Source organism: Crotalus tigris, unplaced genomic scaffold, assembly GCF_016545835.1.
Source record: "Crotalus tigris isolate CLP2741 ecotype Arizona unplaced genomic scaffold, ASM1654583v1 scf7180000017659.2616968, whole genome shotgun sequence".
Taxonomy (NCBI): Eukaryota; Metazoa; Chordata; class Lepidosauria; order Squamata; family Viperidae; genus Crotalus; species Crotalus tigris.
In genome coordinates this window covers 1,094,727-1,113,539 of record NW_024096546.1, presented here as the reverse complement: position 1 = coordinate 1,113,539, position 18,813 = coordinate 1,094,727, and the positions used below count along the sequence as shown (strand labels likewise).

Here is an 18,813-nt window from a genome sequence, read left to right as displayed (position 1 = left end):
CTAAATACTTTAACTCAAATACAAGAAAATTTCAAAGAAAAACAAAAATAACAATATAAACAATTCGCACTTTAAACTATAAGCTATTCAAAAACTAAATGATACTTTCTAATCCCATATTTATTCTGTACATAATTTATCCATCTCCACACCAAGATGTATCTTTCTTGTGAATGATCCTTCAAATAAGCAGAAATTTTGGCCATTTCTGCTAAATTAGAAACTTTAAGCGACCATTCTTCTATAGTGGGCAAAGAATCTTTCCTCCAATATTGCCCAACCAGTAACCTTGCAGCCGTAATAAGATTCAACATTAAAATAGTTTCTTTAACATCACAATCTGCAATAATACCTAACAAAAATAATTGTGGTGAAAACTTTTATCTTTTTCTTGAAAATCTTTTGAATGTTCCACCAAATCTTAATCCAAAAAGCTTTTATGTTTCTACACGTCCACCAAATTTGGTCAATAGCAACTCATGTCTTCATCACCTTAAGACTGGATTACAGCAACATTCAGTTCTTAGGGTTGCCTTGGAAGACCACATTAGCTTAGGGGTGTCAAACTCGCCACGTCACATGACATGTCACAACATATCACAACCTTTTTTGCATTGCTGGAGCTGGGGAAGGCGTGGCCTCTATATGATGCAACCGGCCCATGGGCTGGCAGTTTGACACCCCTGCATTAGCTAGTATAGAATGAAGTTATCTGCTTGCTGTAAAATGATAGTCCCTTTAGAGGGTTACTCTTATGCTTGGGACACTTCAATTTTAATCAAAAGTGTTCAGTTGGTTTTAACCTGTTAACCATGGTTTGGATCCAAGTTTTTTTATCTAGATATAATCAAGCTTAGAATCTATAACTTAAATAATGGGAGTTTATTCTAAAGCATCTATCTTTATTTTGGGGGGGGGAACGAAATCAAATACAGTTGAAATTTTAGATTTCGGTATAACAATTTCTATTGCAGCACTATTTCTAATAAAACAGGATGAATAGAAGATTTTGGCTTCAGAAGAATTATACACACACATAAATATATTTTTGATTGAGGATTTCTGGAACGTGATGAGAGATGTAAAAGTAGACTTCACATTTTATGATAGAATATCTCCAATCCACAGACAGAAGGGAAAAAAAAGGAAATGAACTGAAACATTTTGTTTTATATTCTAAAGAAGTCTAACTGAGAAAGGCTTTACTGACTCTTTATTGCCTTAGAAGTCCTAAGGACACACAATGACTTGTTCTTCCCAGTTTCTGATAATTTATATATAGTTTTGGTAGAAAGGGATGTGTTAATTTCTTCTCTTGTAAGTCTGTAAGTCTGCAAAGTCCTAATATTAAATTTCTCATTAATGAAAATATATTTTCATTTGAGTAATGAATCAATTTATTACATTCATGCTTAATCAGCTGGCCAGTTTTACTTTCATTGACTTTTAATTCTAATAATGATAAATTAATTGTTTAAAATCCTTCTAAGTAACATTATATTTTGTTGGATGCCAGCTCTAATATCTTAACAAAATTTGGGTAATTGTCCTGCAATTATGCATATATGCAAAGGCCTAACACCAAGAACTAGTAGTTCCTTTAAAGACTGGTATTCCTTTATAGAACAGATATTTGATTTTGGATGTTCTGGGAAAGTCCCACTATGAGTCAACTGACTAAAATTATTTTTTTCTAAAATTTTGGGCCCTCATAATTTCTAACACACAAATATTACATTCAGGCCAAATCCAGAGGAGTTCAGTCTTTTCCTTAAATCGCTCTAGTTTTTTATGCCTGTGGTTGAAGTTTCTGCTCAGATCAGTACATTCAGAACAGTACATATTAAAAATATTAGAACACCTCCAGTGATTTTAGTCATTCTTTATCCCATATGAGTTTCTTATGGGACATTAACCATATAGATAACCTTTTACCCTGAAAGGTATAGTATTTAATCATTTTTAAACTAAATAATAACAGCAGAAATATATGTCACTGGAAATGGTAATAATACAATTTTTCAACTGAAATAAGATTATCTGTATTTAGACCTTCTTAATTAAGCTGTAAATTTAAGAGTGCCAGCATTGGCACAAGCTGAAAGCTTTAAAGTTTCTATGTTTATGATGAGCTTATAAAATTTGTAACTCATGAACCTGAACAAATTTTAGTTCAAGCCTTTTTAGTTTTCCTACAAGAATATGTCCAGCACTGTTTTATTGTTAATATGTTTTGTGTTTCGGGATTTGAGGCATTGAAGCACGACACATCATAAACCAAGTTTCTTTATTTCACCTTAATTCCACTCCAAGCAAACTGCAAAATGGGCACGCAGGCCTTTTATAGTTTTCCAACCCCCAGGAAGTCCAGCCAATAGGAATCCTTCTTTTTTGTGCCTTGCACATGCGCAGTAGTCCGGCGCCAACCAGTCTGGTCCTGGGCAGCTTTTAGATTGCCTGGAACCATTTGCAACATTTCTGGGCCTGCTAAGTTTCCTCATCAGGCCCAGGACATAACAATATGCATTTTATATTTAACAAAGTTGTTTTTGTTGTCAGTTCAAGACTGATAGACAATCTTTAGCTGGGTTGATTGAGTGATTGTGTACCATTGGTAACCTAGTGATCAAATAGATAGATTTCTCCATGATTATCTGTCCCTAACCTAGTCCTTCAGGTCTTCCAATAGTGCACCCATAACTTTGCTGCTGATTAACCTCTTCTTCTCTTTCTTTCCATATTTCTCAGCTTCTCCAGACAGCTAGATGTATAAGTCTCCAAAATGCCATAATTTAAGTCTGGTCATTTGTGTCATGAGTGAGAAGTCTGGATTAATTTATCCAATAATCCATTTGTTTGTGTTTTTAGCAGATGTAATAATATATAGGAAAAACCTTGGGAGATGGACAAAGCTACTTAGAGAACCATTAGGCAAGAGACATCATAGTCCCCAACCTCATAATGGTTGCTACATAGTGGGAATTTTACTTTCAGACTTTCAAGATTGATGTCAGCCTTACGAGTATGTCATCTCTCCCAGGTAAATCATACTGGAAACAGAACTAGATTAATTTATTTTATTTTATTTTAAGCCTATTTTAATAGAATCTTGCAAGTTTGAAAGTACAGACTTCCTGCTGCCAGTTTTAAGTGCGTGATCTATTTGGGTGGATCCGGTCTTAATTTTTTTTTTTCTGACTGTTCAGCCACTGATAGCTCCTGTCTCTCTTGTCTGATTTATCTGTTTCTAGGCAGCATCTCTTCTCCTTGTTCCCCAAGGTCATCCCCACATTCCATTACACAGATAGTCCAGACAGGAAACATGACCAGATAAAGTAATTCTATTTTAATGTAAAGCTATATTAACAGAAACTTACAGGTCTGAAAATTCTCCCACTGTCATCTTTACAGCTTGAGAATGTAGGGAGGATAAGTTCTGAACCTCTTGCTCCACGCATTATGCTATGCTGTCTTTTGCCTGACAATTCCCAAAGCAGCATCTTCTAAGGTCTTTCCCACATACAAATACAACAGTCCATGGTTTTCTCTGGAGTCTTCTCCAATACCAATGTTCAAAAGTGTCAATACTCTTTCTAACCTGTTTCTTCAAAGTTCATCCTCTCATACCTTCACATACCAGCCAAATCCAGAAAGATTCTGTTAAATCAGCCTGAAATCAGTCTAGTTCATTGTGCCTGGTGTTGAAGTTTTTGCTCAGTAGCCAGAGCAATGCATATTAAAACTGTTGCTTGATTTCACATGGTGATTTTATTCCTTCTTTATCCCATATGAGATCCTTATGGTACATTAAACACGAGAATAACTTTTCACCCTGAAAGACATAGTTTTAAACAGGTTTTATTCCTACTGAATTTGTGAATGTGTGCTAATGATATAATAAGCTTCCTACTGAAGCAGCTTTCATCTGACAAAAATGCACTCCTGACTTTATAGTACTTACCTTAATTTATTGTGTAAGCCACAACATTAGTTCACCCATCTTGCTGAATTCTCTAATCCATGATTTACAATGAAAATTCTGTGTTTATTTAATATTTTAAATCAAAGCAGGATTTTGTATGCAAAAGCAGAAGGAATGAAGCCACCCACTTTATTACAACACTCCAGAGACCATTTTGATAAATCCAATAATCATATAAGTAAAATATAATCAGAAAAGTCAAAAATTGTATAAAAGGACTTGAATGAGAGAATGGGAGAAAAATCTGTGTGATATGTGATATCCTATAACAAGAGTTAATTTTTATGAATTTCTGATTTCAACATTTGAACTGCTATAATTAAGCATCACCACACTGCTAATTAAACTGTGCTGGATTTATAAGTGGACATAGCTGTAGGGGTTCTATACACCAAGTAGGGAAAATTAGAAGGCACACCAGCTTTTAAAAAATAAGACCAATATTATGCTACAGTGACTCCACCATGAATGTGTACATAAAGAAATAGGAAGGAGGAGGTGTTCCAAATCTGCATTTTAAACTGTGGTATTATTCTGAATGACACATAAATTAAACAGCTTGAAGTCATACAAATAATATAATTTCAAGAACATCATAGGGATGAGGTCATATACTTTGAACTGGGTACCTTAGTTTGTCAGAGGAGGCTTGGGAACGTTTCTTTAGTATCGGTGTAATTTGAGTCTATAAAGTAAGTGAGGCTGCCTAAGGTGTAGGCTAATCATTCCATGCCAATGTCTTAGGCCTCCGTTTCTTGCATGTTGTTTCATTATCATCCCACTCCATGGATTTTTAAAAATGCATAAAAGTATTAATTTTGGAAGTAGTTTACCTTAAATTATGAGATTTTTATATGTATTTATTCACTTAAAGTTTCCATTTTATTTTCATTTTGCCACTTTTTAAAATCAAGACTTACAACACAATGTATGAAAATGACATCGAAGAACCTAGTCATGTGAGAACCAAGAAAAATGAACTTATCTTATAAAGAAGAATATGAAGAACAGAAGGGTTGCAATAAATTCTTATGTCAGAGTTACAAATTATCCTATCAGAAAGTGTGAAAGTCACTCCTTGTGGCACAAAGGAAAAGGAGCTTTCAGCAAGACACTGGAGGGCAGCATTGTACCTCTCCCAGTTTCTCTCTGCCTGTGAATTCAGGCTCTTGTACATCCACATACAGCCCTAGTTCATTCACTTTATAACCTAATTACAATTAAAATTCATATTGAAACCAATGGCTGAATATAACAAATATTGGCATTTTATTCAGAATTCACAAAACATGAAGTACATTTTTAAAACTTGAGATCTTGACTAAATATATTGTTCATTTTTGAAGATTCTACTCGTCCATGAACATTTACTTCTGTTTATATGAATGTTTATTCAGACACAAAATAGATTGCCTGTATCTGAGTCCAAGCCTCATTGCTTCAGATTGCAGTATAAACAAAAGGCTTTCTCTAATAATACATTCTTTTTGCTATGTATCATATTTTTGATGTATCCTTCTATCATTATTTTATGACTGTATCTGTGATAAGCATCATGCAGTATTTTTCAGTTAACAGTTCAGGGGCACCTTTAACTGAAGTCACAATTAACACTTTTAGGATGGCATGGGTAATAATGAATATAGTGGTGGGCAAAGTCAGAATTTTAGATATTGTTCTTTCTTTTTGAAGAGGGTCGTTCCTTTTTTAAAATGAATTAAATCTATCTGGGGCTTGTGCTACATTTTTTCTATGCATCTTATTCGAGTTGTAGGAAACTGTTGCTATAGTTTTTGAGAAATTATAGTTGACGTGAGGTGCTTAAGGAATATGGTTCACCACATGGTGCTTGGGTCTCAGATTGCCAGCCCCTCTTTTAAACCTGTTTCCTATTTTGAAAATGTAGTGTTGTTTAAAAAGCTACCTCTTTGAATTGCTGTGATCTTCAGATTGCAGATCATGATGTTGTACATTATGAGATAGTTACATTGTACTTTGGTTCACAGTTGAAATAAACAGGTTGCTGAAGAATATAGATCCTGCTGCCAAAAAATGAAATACATATATAATGTAAAATAAATTTGTACAAGTATTGTGACAGTAGTTTTGAATGAAAGTTATTTGTTTTTCTATTAAAATTAGTTATTGTTGTATTTCAAAATTAATGTTAGGGCATTGTCACAATACACCAGGTTAAAAAGTAGACTTTGATGGAATTGTTGTAGAAGTGCTGGTAAAACAAACAATATTTTAAAGAGGAGAGGGTGCTGCATCTATTTTTCATTTTATTTAAATGAGGCTTTACCACAATAGCTTCTCTTGAATAGATCTGCACATGACTATTTTGTCATGTGCAGATCTATTACAGTACATTTTCTATGAGGATATATTTTGGGGGATAGGGGCACTATCTGGCTCAAAGCAACCGTTTTTAACAAAATCAAGGAATTGCACTATGAAGGTAATATTTTCCTTTTTCAGCAGGTTTTTTTTTATCACCATGAGATTAAGTATTATAATAATTATAGTGCCAGCCCTAGTCAGCATTTGTCTAATGGAAAACCTGAAAGGTAATCCATTCCCTGCCAGGGCCTAAAAAGGGGGGGAAACAGAAAATGTATTTTCCAAATACGATAGACCCAATGTGAGTCATAGGGAATATTCATCAGTATCCATTTACGCTCATTTATACAGCATGTGCATGAAATGCACTCTTTTCAAACTACTTCAATTTTAGGCAACTAAAATGATTCCTATTTCGTAATGATCCCTGAGCGTTGAGACAAATGTACTTTAACAAAATAATAGATAATAGAAAACAACAACAGTTTCATATATTTGGAGAGCGGTGGTGGCACAGAAGAGTGGTGGTAGTGTAGTGGTTAGAAAGCTACTTCTCCTGATTGCCAGCTGCCAGCAATTCAGCACTTCAATTCTCACCGGTTCAAGGTTGACTCAGCTTTCCATTCTTCTGAAGCTGGTAAAATGAGGACCCAGATTGCTGGGGGCAATATGCTGATTCTGTAAACCGCTTAGAGAGGGTTGTGAAGTAGTATATAAGTCATATATTGTTATTGCTATATATGAAAAATAGAACAGAGATCATATGTTCACATCAGAGCTACATTTTAGAGTAGAATTAAAAATTGAAAATGGACTTGCAGTGGATGGAAATGTATTTTGTATGAAAATGTATCGTTAATATTTGCAGATGTCTAAGGATTCTTTAAAAGAATCTTATGTAGTTGCATCATAGGGTAAGACCTATGTAAAAATAATAGGTCTTGTATATAAGATGATTTCTCTGAAATCAGTATCCAGTTATAAAAAAGAAAGTGTACTTGCTGTTATATCAGATACCGTTGAATCTGAAGTTTTTCAGTAGGGGATATTTCTGTTAAAAGTCACCTGGTTATAAAGCTGGCATCTAACAGACAGGAGAAACCTGCCCAGGTAGATTTGTTTATTCTTTTCATGTACGTATTCTTCAAATATCATTTTCTTGGTATTTATTTTGGAGTATCTCTTTGTGATAGAAAAATAAAACAGCTCTGTGGAGGAAAAAAATGTATATAACTTGTATTAAAAGTTTGTGGAGCATATGCATTTCAAAAGTATGTGATGCAAGAAGTCAAAGGAGTACTGATTATAAAAGAGGGTTAGGGTAACCAAGCTGTTTATTTTGCCCTAGTCGTTTTGTGGGTATAAGACGAGTGCTATTAAGGTATATGTGGCTCATAGATTGTAATTTTGATATTTTTGGTGTAGAACTTCAGTATATATTATTATTTCCTTTAATGTACATAATAACATCATCCATCAACTGGCAGATTAAATTATGGGGCTGAATAAACCATTCATAAACATCCACTTGCTTGTTAGAAAAAGATTTATATAACATATTTATTTCATTTCTGCACTAAGACCTTTTCATTCTTTATTTAACAATCAGCATTCTCTGGGTTAGGATATTGTTTTGTTTTGTTTTTGTCTTTTGTAGTAGCATACAAAAGAATTTATATATTTTTTCTTCCTTATTCTAGATTTCAGAAATATTGGTCCAGAGATTAAACCAAAATGCGATTCAGTTTGACTTAAAGCCTGGAGTTAGAATCCTTGTTCATGCTGCTCATTTAACAGCAGGTTGGTGCTGATTCTTTGTCAATTGAGCTAGCATTTCTGGAACAATTAATTGACAATGCTTTGATGATAGAATTGTTAATGTTCAGAATATTTTTCTACTTTTATTTTATTGATATGTATTTGTGATAAAATGCCATACAATACATAGCTATTTAAGTTCTATTACATTTATTGAGACTTAATCACAGTTAATGTTCAGAATATTGCTGAATTAGAGAAGGGAAAATGCTGTAAATGGAAGTAGTCCTCAAGATTCAGCGGTGAGTGATACTTTTACAATAGAGGTATGCTACATACATTTTTAAATTAACTTTCATGGTTTGGTGATTGCCAGCAGTTCTTTCTATTTCTTCATTTAAAAAATAAATAAATCCAGAAACCAAGTCTTGAAAATGTAGCTGAAATTATACATGTATATGGCATTGGCTTTCTAAGTATAGTGCTTTTGTATGTAAGGATAGAAAAGGACATCATACACCATGTTTTAAATCTAAGAAGATGCAATCTATTCAATAATATATATGATTTAATTGAAAAGTGATAGAACAAATGTACTTACAGTGATTAATACCTAAAAAATTAAATAATTTTTATTCCCAGACTGAATTAAAATACCCCATGAATGCCTGTCTACACTGCAAGTAGTATATTCATTTTTGTTTATTACCTTTGGCTATTTTAATACATATGATATAATGTCTAGAAACAGGTTAACCTGAACTGTCACAACTATAACAAATTAAAAAATGGTTTAGTTTTGTTTGATATTAGCATTTCTTGGGCTTCATCTGCAATAGGTACAGTTGGAGAACTGAAGCCACAGGAATCACTAACTTTCTGCTACAGCCAACTTAAATAAAGCATTATTGACTTCTACTCTGAAAAGTTTGTCAGTCTGGGTATCAGATATTAGGATTATAGAAGCATAGAAGTGCCCTAATGCAGAAAGGACAGACAATTAGACTGTTCAATAACAGTGCAAACTTGGTTGGAAAAATGCAAGAACATCAGCGACTGTTTGTTAAAAAAAGGAGTGGACATTCTCCACTGTATGTGTCTATGACTGAATGTACTATTATCTAAGTTTTGAAACTTCTTTTTAACTTTTTATAGCTCCACTCATAGATGTCACGCCTAGCCATAGTGGTTCAGCCATGCTAATGTTGCTGTCTGTAGTATTTGTGGGATTGGCAGTATTTGTAATCTACAAATTCAAAAGGTATGTGAGTTTTTTTCCTGACCTTCCTTCCGTCCGTCTGTCAGGCATGAAAGCACAATTCAAAGAGAGCCATGGCATACACATAGCAATGATGGTTTTTGTTAATGTTTTAGGAAGATTCCGGGCATTAATGTTTATGCACAGATGCAGAATGAGAAAGATCAAGAGATGGTCAGTCCAGGCAGTCAAAATGAAAGCATTCCTAATGTCCCTCAGAGGGAGCTGATGAACCCACAGCACCTAGTAGATGAGAAGTTGGATACCAGCCCATAGGTAAATAAACTAACCCAGCCAATAGCTGGTCAAAATTTGCATTCTGATTGGCTAAATCTATTCTGACTTTTCCAATCTCCTCTGCTAAAACACTCAGTATTCCTACTGATCCAATAACACATCTAAATTTCTCTAAACTAACATAAATATCTTTACCCTGCCTCTTCTAAATAATGAGTCAAAAGGTATGAGGTAAAATTTTATTTTCACTATAATAAATCTCACAATAGTTGCCTAGGACTATGGAATTTTTTTTCTTCTACCATCATACTTAATATTCAAGGAAATGTTTCCCTGTTTTTTGTTCATATTGTGTAGCTACAAAATCATCTATCTATTAACTTTTTATGTTTTATATTTTTATTATATGCCACTCAGTCAGTTATTGAGATGTTATAAATAAACAGATAAACTAGCTGTCATTATGACAATACTAGCTGAACCTATTTTGCATCTTTTACATCTATCACACCTTTTAGGCAACCTCTCACAAACTGAACTGAACACTAAACTGAACACAAAGGGAAACCATTACAATTAATACAACAGCAAAGATATTTTATTCAACTATCTTTGAATAATAAGTTGTGCTTTCTAAATACCTTTGCACAGTCACTGCAATATATCCAATACATATTTTCTCAAACCTGGCAATTTTAAGATGCATGGACTTCAGCTCCCAGAATTCCTCAGCCAGTGTAAGCAGCTCCTGAAGATGGACATAATTTTATTGATTCATGGAATCATGCAAAGAAAAGATAATCTGAGTAATCTAAAGCTAAGTAATTAGGATCTTAGTGATAGTCATAATTTTATATTTCAGCCAGAAATGTATTTACAGCCATGGTAAACCTTAAAAATCAGGTATAATGTAGCTTCTTCAAATAGATCTAAGAGACCAACTATTATTCCAGTGTAAATTAGAATGTCTGAATTTCATATCAAGGCAGCCCTATATTAATGCAGTTTGGATAAACTCTGAGGAAAGCTTTATTGGAGGTGAGTTTGCCAATACACTAATTTCAGATTCTCTGCTGCACATATTAGCATGACTTGGGCCTTTAAAACATAGAACAGAGGGTACCTTGGAGGTCTTCTAGTCCAACCCCCCTGCTCAAGCAGGAGACCCTCTGTTCTTTGAATATAGCCTTTGAATGGATTCTGTCTGATTCCTCCATTTGTATTCCAGTTGTCTACCTTATCATACTATGATCAGCTCACAATATTTGAGTGTAGTATTTTTAGCTTTAGAGGAAACCAAATATCGACCCATGAGGAAAGATAAAGTGTGTGATGCCAATAGAAAAGAAGTATATTTGACCTGATGTCATTTTAAACTCAAAGGTAGATTAAATCAATGGGTACGGCTAATATGTGCATGATTTATGTATTTAATATTTTCACAAATTTGACAAAAACGAACAATAATATTTAAGTAAGCCATGGTGACACAGTGTTAGAATGCAGTATGGTAGGCTAACTCAGCTCACTGCCAGGAATTCAATGTTCAAAGGCTCAAGGTTGACTCAGTCTTCCATCCTTCCAGGATCAGTAAAATGAGGACCCAGATTGTTGGGGGCAATATGCTGATTAAGTAAATGATTTAGAGAGGGCTGTATGAAGCAGTATATAAGTCTAAGTGCTATTGCTATTGCTATATATTGCCAATCAGCAGCATTTTGGAACAGCATAAATTATGCATCCTTCTGGAAATAAATTATTAATTATGATCAAATGCATGAAACTATATTTATTACTGAAGCTGTTTTTGTACTTTAGCTTCATTTCTCTTCCTTCCCTTTCCCTTGCGCATGTGGATTAGTATTCAAGGATTGTACTTTTAATGAATCCAACTGATTCTGGCTGGGATTATTTGTAGGGTTGCCAGATTTCCAAAGACCAATTCTTGTTCACAAGAGGCTATTGGGAGGAAAATCTCCTGGACATCCTGGACACCAACCAGCGAGTGTGACCAGACAGCCAAGGACTGCCCAGGGTCCAGGACCAGACAGTGCATAGACTCTTGCCCTGCTGATAAGCACACTGGTGGTCAGATGTCTGAGGAATGCTCATCAGGCGCAGGTGCGCTGGGTTGCTGACCCACTGATTAGTACACTGGTGGTCAGCTAAAGGGGTGGGGGACTGGAGCAGCTGCCTGTAGGGCACAAGGCCAAAGCAACCATGTTAAAGTACATGGGTAATCTGGAGCCCTTCCAGAGCTGCCAGTCATAAAGTTTGATTATAAATATTGTCCTGGCCAGTGGACAAAGCAGATGGTTTCTATACTGTCCAAGTTCATCATGGATATCTGGCAACCCTATTTGGATTTACCTTGGCTATATCCAAGCCAATAATTACCATAATTCAACTTAAAAGTGTTTTGAAATGTTTGGGCTCAATCAATATGACAGAGAGAAAAGGAGAGAGAGAGGGAGAGAGACACAGAGACAGAGACAGAGACAGAAAGGAAGAAAGAAAAAAGAAAAAAAAATATCGTATTTTAATATAAGATGCGATTTTTGTGCATATATCTGTCTTATTGCTCTAAGAGCCTTTTATGGCTAGTTTATGTGATAATTAAATAAATAAACAGCCTTTCAAGTCTGTAAGCACTCTATATAGAATTTAGTTTTCATGCAGGTTTAGGGAGGGCATAGACAGTATATTTCTTACTTTCTGTAGTGTTCTTCTATGGTTTGGAAATATAGATTTCCAGAAGCATATGTATGGGAATGAAAATTCAGAAACACTTTTAATGTATGAGAGTTGCCAAAGCGTATAATCTATATAACAGAACTATATGTATATGAGTGAAAATATCTCCAAATACATATAATGATTAAAAATTAAAACAAAAGCAGCATGAATTCATAGAACAGAAGATTTTCCCGTGAAAACCATGATGCATCATCAAAGAAAGTAGAGTTCATGGTCAATTCTATGTAGATGTTTTAGACAATCCAAAGATGAGAGTTTTAGGAATGTTTTTTTTTTTTTTTTGCTCAGTTTCAGATCTCTAGTTTTTGAAGAAAGACAAGAACCTCAGCAGACTGTCAGAGCCCTGACATAAATTAAACTATATTTAATTTCAAATGTTATCAAAAGTAAGCAATTTAACTCAAAGGTATCCAACCAGTCCAGTTCCTTCCTTTTGTCATAGGCTGAGCTTTAATTTGACGGGTTGAGACATGCTCATTAGTACAAGAATGAGATGTTATGTTCAACCTTCTAAATGTCAAGCAGCCACTCAAGATGGGCATAATATCTCAGTGAGGAACATTTACATCCAAAGTATCCAAAATCAGGATGCTGGGAAGTTTTCTGTTCCCTCAGTCGCACTTTGTTATTTTGCTAATTTTAATTTATTGTTTTTATCTCTTTTTACTACAGGAAGTATTTCCACAGTTGCTGAGACTCAAAGCACAAAAGAAATTCCTACCTGTATTAATGTTTGAAACAAGGACACCAATCTATCTTTATCCCCTTCCAATTTATTATATATATATATACAGACACACACATATATTGTGTGTGTATAAAATCTCATACAAAAATGAGAGAGAGGAACCATTCACTGCTTTTGGACTTTTGATTCTTTCTGATGACAAAAAAGGTTTTTAGCTTTAAGCCTGTGCATGTGGATATCATTTGGGTAACATATTTGGAATGTACAGGTGCTCTATTTTAGTGGGGTAATAGGAAAATACTACTTCCTCTTAATCCTCTTCCTGTTTCCTTTTCTAATCAATATTTAATTTTTAGATGATCCATACTGATATAGGCCAAGAATGTGCATGGGGTATTTTGGGAGGGAAATTAGGTGAACGTAAACTTGCTGACTTTCAGTATAACTCTTAACGTTTTTAGCACTGAAGGATTATAGATGACTTTGGCACTACAGCCTACATTCCTGAAATACAGAAAAAAATGTAATAGAGTTTTAAAAACATAACTGTTTTATTATTATTTTTTCCTTGTGTTTTTATCTGGTATTTTATGTACTCCCTGAAATAATTTGTCTGGGGTTCTTTTAGTTTTGTTTTTTAACTGCCAAAATCAAAATACTTTATACATAGTTGATTGACACTTTCATTCATGCCTTTGTAGTACAAGAAGAACAACAACAAAAAACCAACTATCCTTATAGATATAAATCTAATAAGAGGCTTTGAATATCAGTTTTAGCTTGTCTTTGCCATTTGATATCGTTAGGTACATGTTTTACCCTTTAATAAAGACATCTAGTTAAGACTGTTCTACTTAGCATTTGTATTAATAATTTCAATCATTTTTGCCAACATCCACTCTATTCAATTTGGAGATAATTATTCATTAGTTGAATGGAAGTAGTTGGAGAAAATATTATTTCCTATAATTTCTACATTGTTGCCTCTTCCCAACTGTGTTGGTGGGTTTTTAAAATGGTTTAAAAAAAACAAAATAAATGAGAGTGATTTGGTACATTGAGTAAATATTATAAATTGGTTCAATCTATGAGCCAACAATCACCAATTTTCAAAAGGCCTTGTTCCAGAGGAATAAATTGCAAGTCCTGTTATCCCTGGACTGTACACAGAAATGATATTTGTGTGACTTCATTATAAACATCCCACAAAATGTAGATAATAGTATAATAGATAATATGTTTGCATAAGATGTAGACATAACAGAAACCTTTAAATCAAGTTTTACTATTTACATGAAATGTTTTCCCCATACTGGGGCTAATTTTACATCTTGTAGCTGGAATATATTGACATAGCACAATATAATTAACTTTTTTAGATAAATGCTAAATATATTACCATATCTATTTAAAAACCATCTACCTTTTTATTTCATTGTTTTTATTGCATTGTGGAATAAAAGAGGTCCAGCTACAAATTCTATAGACCAGACTCAAATACATTATTTTTCTAGACTAAGTCAGTGAAAATGTTCCACTGAGCAGATTTTAGTTCCTCCAAATTTGTAACCAATTGAAAATAATCCTCACTAGGGTGACTCAATGTACATGTTAGCTGTAAACTGAAACTTAATTAATACATTAAAGACATAATCCATATATTGAGAATGACTTTTAATTGCACGCCTGATGATTGAAAGACCTGGCCTATTTTTTTTATTCGCTTGTTGGTTAACCACTGCTGGATTTTTATAACTTTTTGCTTTATGAAAAGTTACAGTAAAGACAGTATCTTCTTATAAATATTGGACTCAGTAGGAGAAATATAATTCCCATGAAACCAGCTCCTGGAGTGCACATGTACTAGTGGGACATGAACATTGTCTTGGAATAGCAACCTCCCCAATATGAACTGAATGGTCTTATCTAGTGGTGTCAAACTTGCAACGTCACGTTACATGTTGCGACATATTGCGACTTTTTTTCCATTGCCAGCAATGGGGTGGGCACAGTTTTGGCATGACGCATCCGGCTCTTGGACCAGCAGTTTGACACCCCTGCTCTTATCTGTCTCTTTGTCAATCTGTTAAAGTAACATCAAATAAAGTAAGAAGTATCAGGGATTATGTAATTCATTGAACATTTAAAGTCTTGAAGGGCTGTTATGCAGTGCTAAAGCATCAATTCCAGTGGTGAGATTCAGCCAGTTCACACCACTTCAGTAGAACTGGTAGCTAATTTTTTGTTGCCCAGGCCCAGAATGGACTTCTGGAAGTGACATCCACACAGGGAACCGGTTGTTCACATATTTGAATCCCACCACTGATCGATTCCATAAACTATTGATTGAGGTATATTACAGAGATGTAAAATACTAGTAAAATATCTACCTCACTTACCTAGGTGAGTAAGCCAGTCCAATGAAACTGTTTTCCAAAGCACTGAAATTTCTAAACATGCATTAGTTTTTGAAAGTCACTAGATATTACTATCACTAGATATTTTAAAACATTTCCAGTGGTATGGTAGTGTTCAGAATGATCATAATTGAGGACTTTATAGTTAAGATTATTAACTATAGTTATTAATTTCTAAATCAATTTAAATAATTAATTTGGTTTATATGTTAGGATTCAAATTCAACAACCAGATATTTAAATACTTATGCTTAAAACTTTTTTAAAAAGTGTTATGAAACTTTGAACTTCAAAATGAATATTAAAATGTGAGTGTATTAATAAGTATGATTATTAATACAATAATTGCTATTTATAATAAAATTAATGAAATTTCATGTATGCAGGAAAAAATGAAAAATGATCCACTGAGATACATTGTTTCAGATTTTTATAATATGACAGGTTTTTTTAACCTTAATTTAAACATCATTTAACTTAGATTACTTCAGATTTATGCCAGTTTTAAAGGTCAAACCTTTAGTTTTAGCCAACGTTGAGGGGGTATGGGGTCGGAAATACAGTGCTAAGATCATCAGACTACTAAGCTGCTGGCATCAGCACTGTTATATGGATATTTATTGCAAATCTTGTAATCATTACATAATGAGAAGCTGTTGCCTGGGCAACAGGCTTTGGTATGGCTCATCTTCCATCAATGGATATTTATAAATATCCTGCTTTACTGGAATTGAAACTGGCAAGATAAGTTTTCCTATATAAGATGCTGGTGTGATTGTTTCGGCACAGTTCTGTTATTAAGGCTGCACTGGTATTCTTATTGTCAGTGGGATTGAGTCAGATAAAACCCAAGTATCCTGATTTAAACTGCTAGTGTACCACAGACTTAATATATAATATACCAATGCACAAAATCCTTTTGGGAAGATGATAAAAAAACAAAGAGCTGGTGTCCTTTGCTGAGTGGCATTTGGTCATATGAATGTTTTGAAAAGCAATTAAGTTCATAACTCAATATTTCTAATAATGAATTTGGACAACCAAATTGGATATTTTTCATGTTATTTCAGCAAGTAGAATTTCTGCTTCCATGAGTCCTGATGTTGTTTTGTTGCCTTATAGATGGGCACATTGGTGCAGGTTTGCAAATACAACTGGCCATACTATAAGGAAAGCTTCAGTGTTATACTAACACTATTTTCAGTTTTAAATTAAGAAATGCACAGGCAAATTTTTGAAGTCCAATTATTTAAATAATAGGTTAATTACTTAAATGTCTCCCCTAGAAATCAAGAAAGCATTTAATTTCAATCTTCAATCTCATTCTTTTTTGAAGTCCATTTTAATGCTAAGGCCCAAATTGGTACATGTGAATATATGAAATATAGAGTGAGGATAATATTTGGCTTATTGTAATGCTAAGAAATTATGGGTGTGATGAATCAGAACAGAATCCGTATTTTTTCATAGAACAAGGACAGAATATTATTCATAGTCTCAAAGCAGAAAAAAGTAGATAACTATAAAATAAGTCATATTGATAAACCTCTAGAATTCTTCTATACCTTTTCCTACCAGATGAGAATTATGTGTATCCATCGGTGTAGCTGTCAGGATATGGGAAAATAATCAAGGATCACTGTACAATAATTCTCACAATTTTAACAGATAGAAGTCCAATATTAGTGGTGTTATTTTTATAGGAAATAAATTTGATTTCTTACGGCATTGAACTATTGCTAATTTTGAAATGAGTTTTTGATGTAATTTTCTCCTCTTGGTTGGATACAATGTAGTGTAATGTATAATTGCTATTGTTTATTGATTTTACAGTCATATTTATTAAACAGATTATGTCTCTAAAGGAAAGTATTGGATTGTCAGTTATTAATTTCTCTCAGAGTGTGAGCACAAAGATTTTTTTAAAATGTAATCTTCATAAAATACTAACAAAATTACAATTGTGTCCTTGTTTATTAGACATAAATCATACAATAGAAACAATTTCATCCCATGCCATCTGACAATATCAAATACATTTGATTACCAAGGTCAACTTTCTGTACAAATTTAACCTGTTGTATGATCCAATTGGATTCAGTTCTAGTGATGACAAATGTTTGATAATTCAGCCTGTCATTTGTAGCTCTACCAAGTACCATCCTATAATCAATATAACTCATCTTTCTCTTCTTTTCTTGACAAAGTTTCCCCTCCCATCCATCCTTCATTTGCATCACATGACCAAAAATGTGAAGATAGTCCAAATGTCTATTAAAATAGTCCAATGACTATTGTTTATTGGGTATAAATTGATTTAACAAAATAACAGAGTTGAAGGGTTCTTGGCGGTCTTCTAGTCCAACCACCTGGTCAAGCAGAAATCCCTATGCCATTTCAGACAAATGGTTGTCCAATCTCTTCTTAAAAATCTTCACAGATGGAGCAGCCGCAACTTCACATCACAATACTCTTATTGTCTAAAGAACTATAATGTAATAGGCAGTTATCTAGCTGTTCTTGATCATTAAAACTGCTGTCATTACTCTTGGCATTTTTATGTATCAGACATATTTTGATATTCTCCTCATCTCCTCACCATTGTTTTAGTCTATTCTAACATGTTGTTGCATTCCTATGCATTTCTGTGTTCAGGTGGTTTATATGTACATCTTAGCCCAAAAATAATATAATTAATTAAGCTTATTAACCATCATGATCACTAGAAAATGTAATTGGCTGGGCAAGCCAGAAAGAGTTAATATTCCATTCAGAATGGAGTCTATCTGGTTCAGCTTAGCTTCTATACTTCCAAATTATCTTTCCAACCACTCTGATCTCTGATTTCACAAAAATGCTCTTCATTATCTTGATTTAAGTTTATATTGCCTCCTTCATTAGGTTAATCTCTTTACTTCTTCAATATACTATTCATTCTTATTTTTGATCCCAAGGAACCAAAACTATCTACCATTTTGATTTTTCACTATTAATAATGATTTTATCTAAGCATAATAGTGGACAGTAACTTTTTCTTAATATTAAATATTAACATTTTAATGAGTTTTTTCTTTTTAAATCTTTTGATTAAATAAGTGGTATTGCCTGTATAGTTAAAGCTGTTAGCAGTTTAGTCTTTTATATTGATTCCAGCTTGATTAATCTTTCCATAATTGTACATTCTCCTGTGATTTCACTAATCTCCTTTAGTCTCTTTCTCTCTTTGTTAATTTTCTTCATTTGACGTGACTTTTCTTATGCTGCTTTTTCATTTTCTTTCTTATTTTGCATATTTTTTGAAAAACGTCTTCAACATTTTTTTCCTCTTTGAAAGTTACAAAAATGTGTTTTCTACCTTAGTTTTCACAGTTTT

General features: G+C 33.6%; 1 protein-coding gene across 5 annotated transcripts in view; it reads left to right on the top strand.

The window, feature by feature from the left end:
• SORCS1 (sortilin related VPS10 domain containing receptor 1) overlaps positions 1 to 17,287 on the top strand; it is a 440,998-nt gene extending 423,711 nt beyond the window's left edge. Inside the window, exons 24-27 of one of the 5 annotated variants that reach the window (XM_039335792.1) lie at positions 8,026 to 8,125; positions 9,239 to 9,344; positions 11,497 to 11,699; positions 13,008 to 17,287. In XM_039335792.1, the coding sequence (XP_039191726.1) occupies positions 8,026 to 8,125; positions 9,239 to 9,344; positions 11,497 to 11,699; positions 13,008 to 13,072 (474 nt within the window). In that variant the 3' untranslated portion in view covers positions 13,073 to 17,287. Of the gene's footprint in view, positions 1 to 2,868; positions 2,953 to 8,025; positions 8,126 to 9,238; positions 9,345 to 9,457; positions 9,618 to 11,496; positions 11,700 to 13,002 lie in introns of those variants that run through there. The other 4 variants (XM_039335796.1, XM_039335793.1, XM_039335794.1 and 1 more) reach the window with 4 other exon arrangements.
• Positions 17,288 to 18,813: the final 1,526 nt, after the last annotated feature.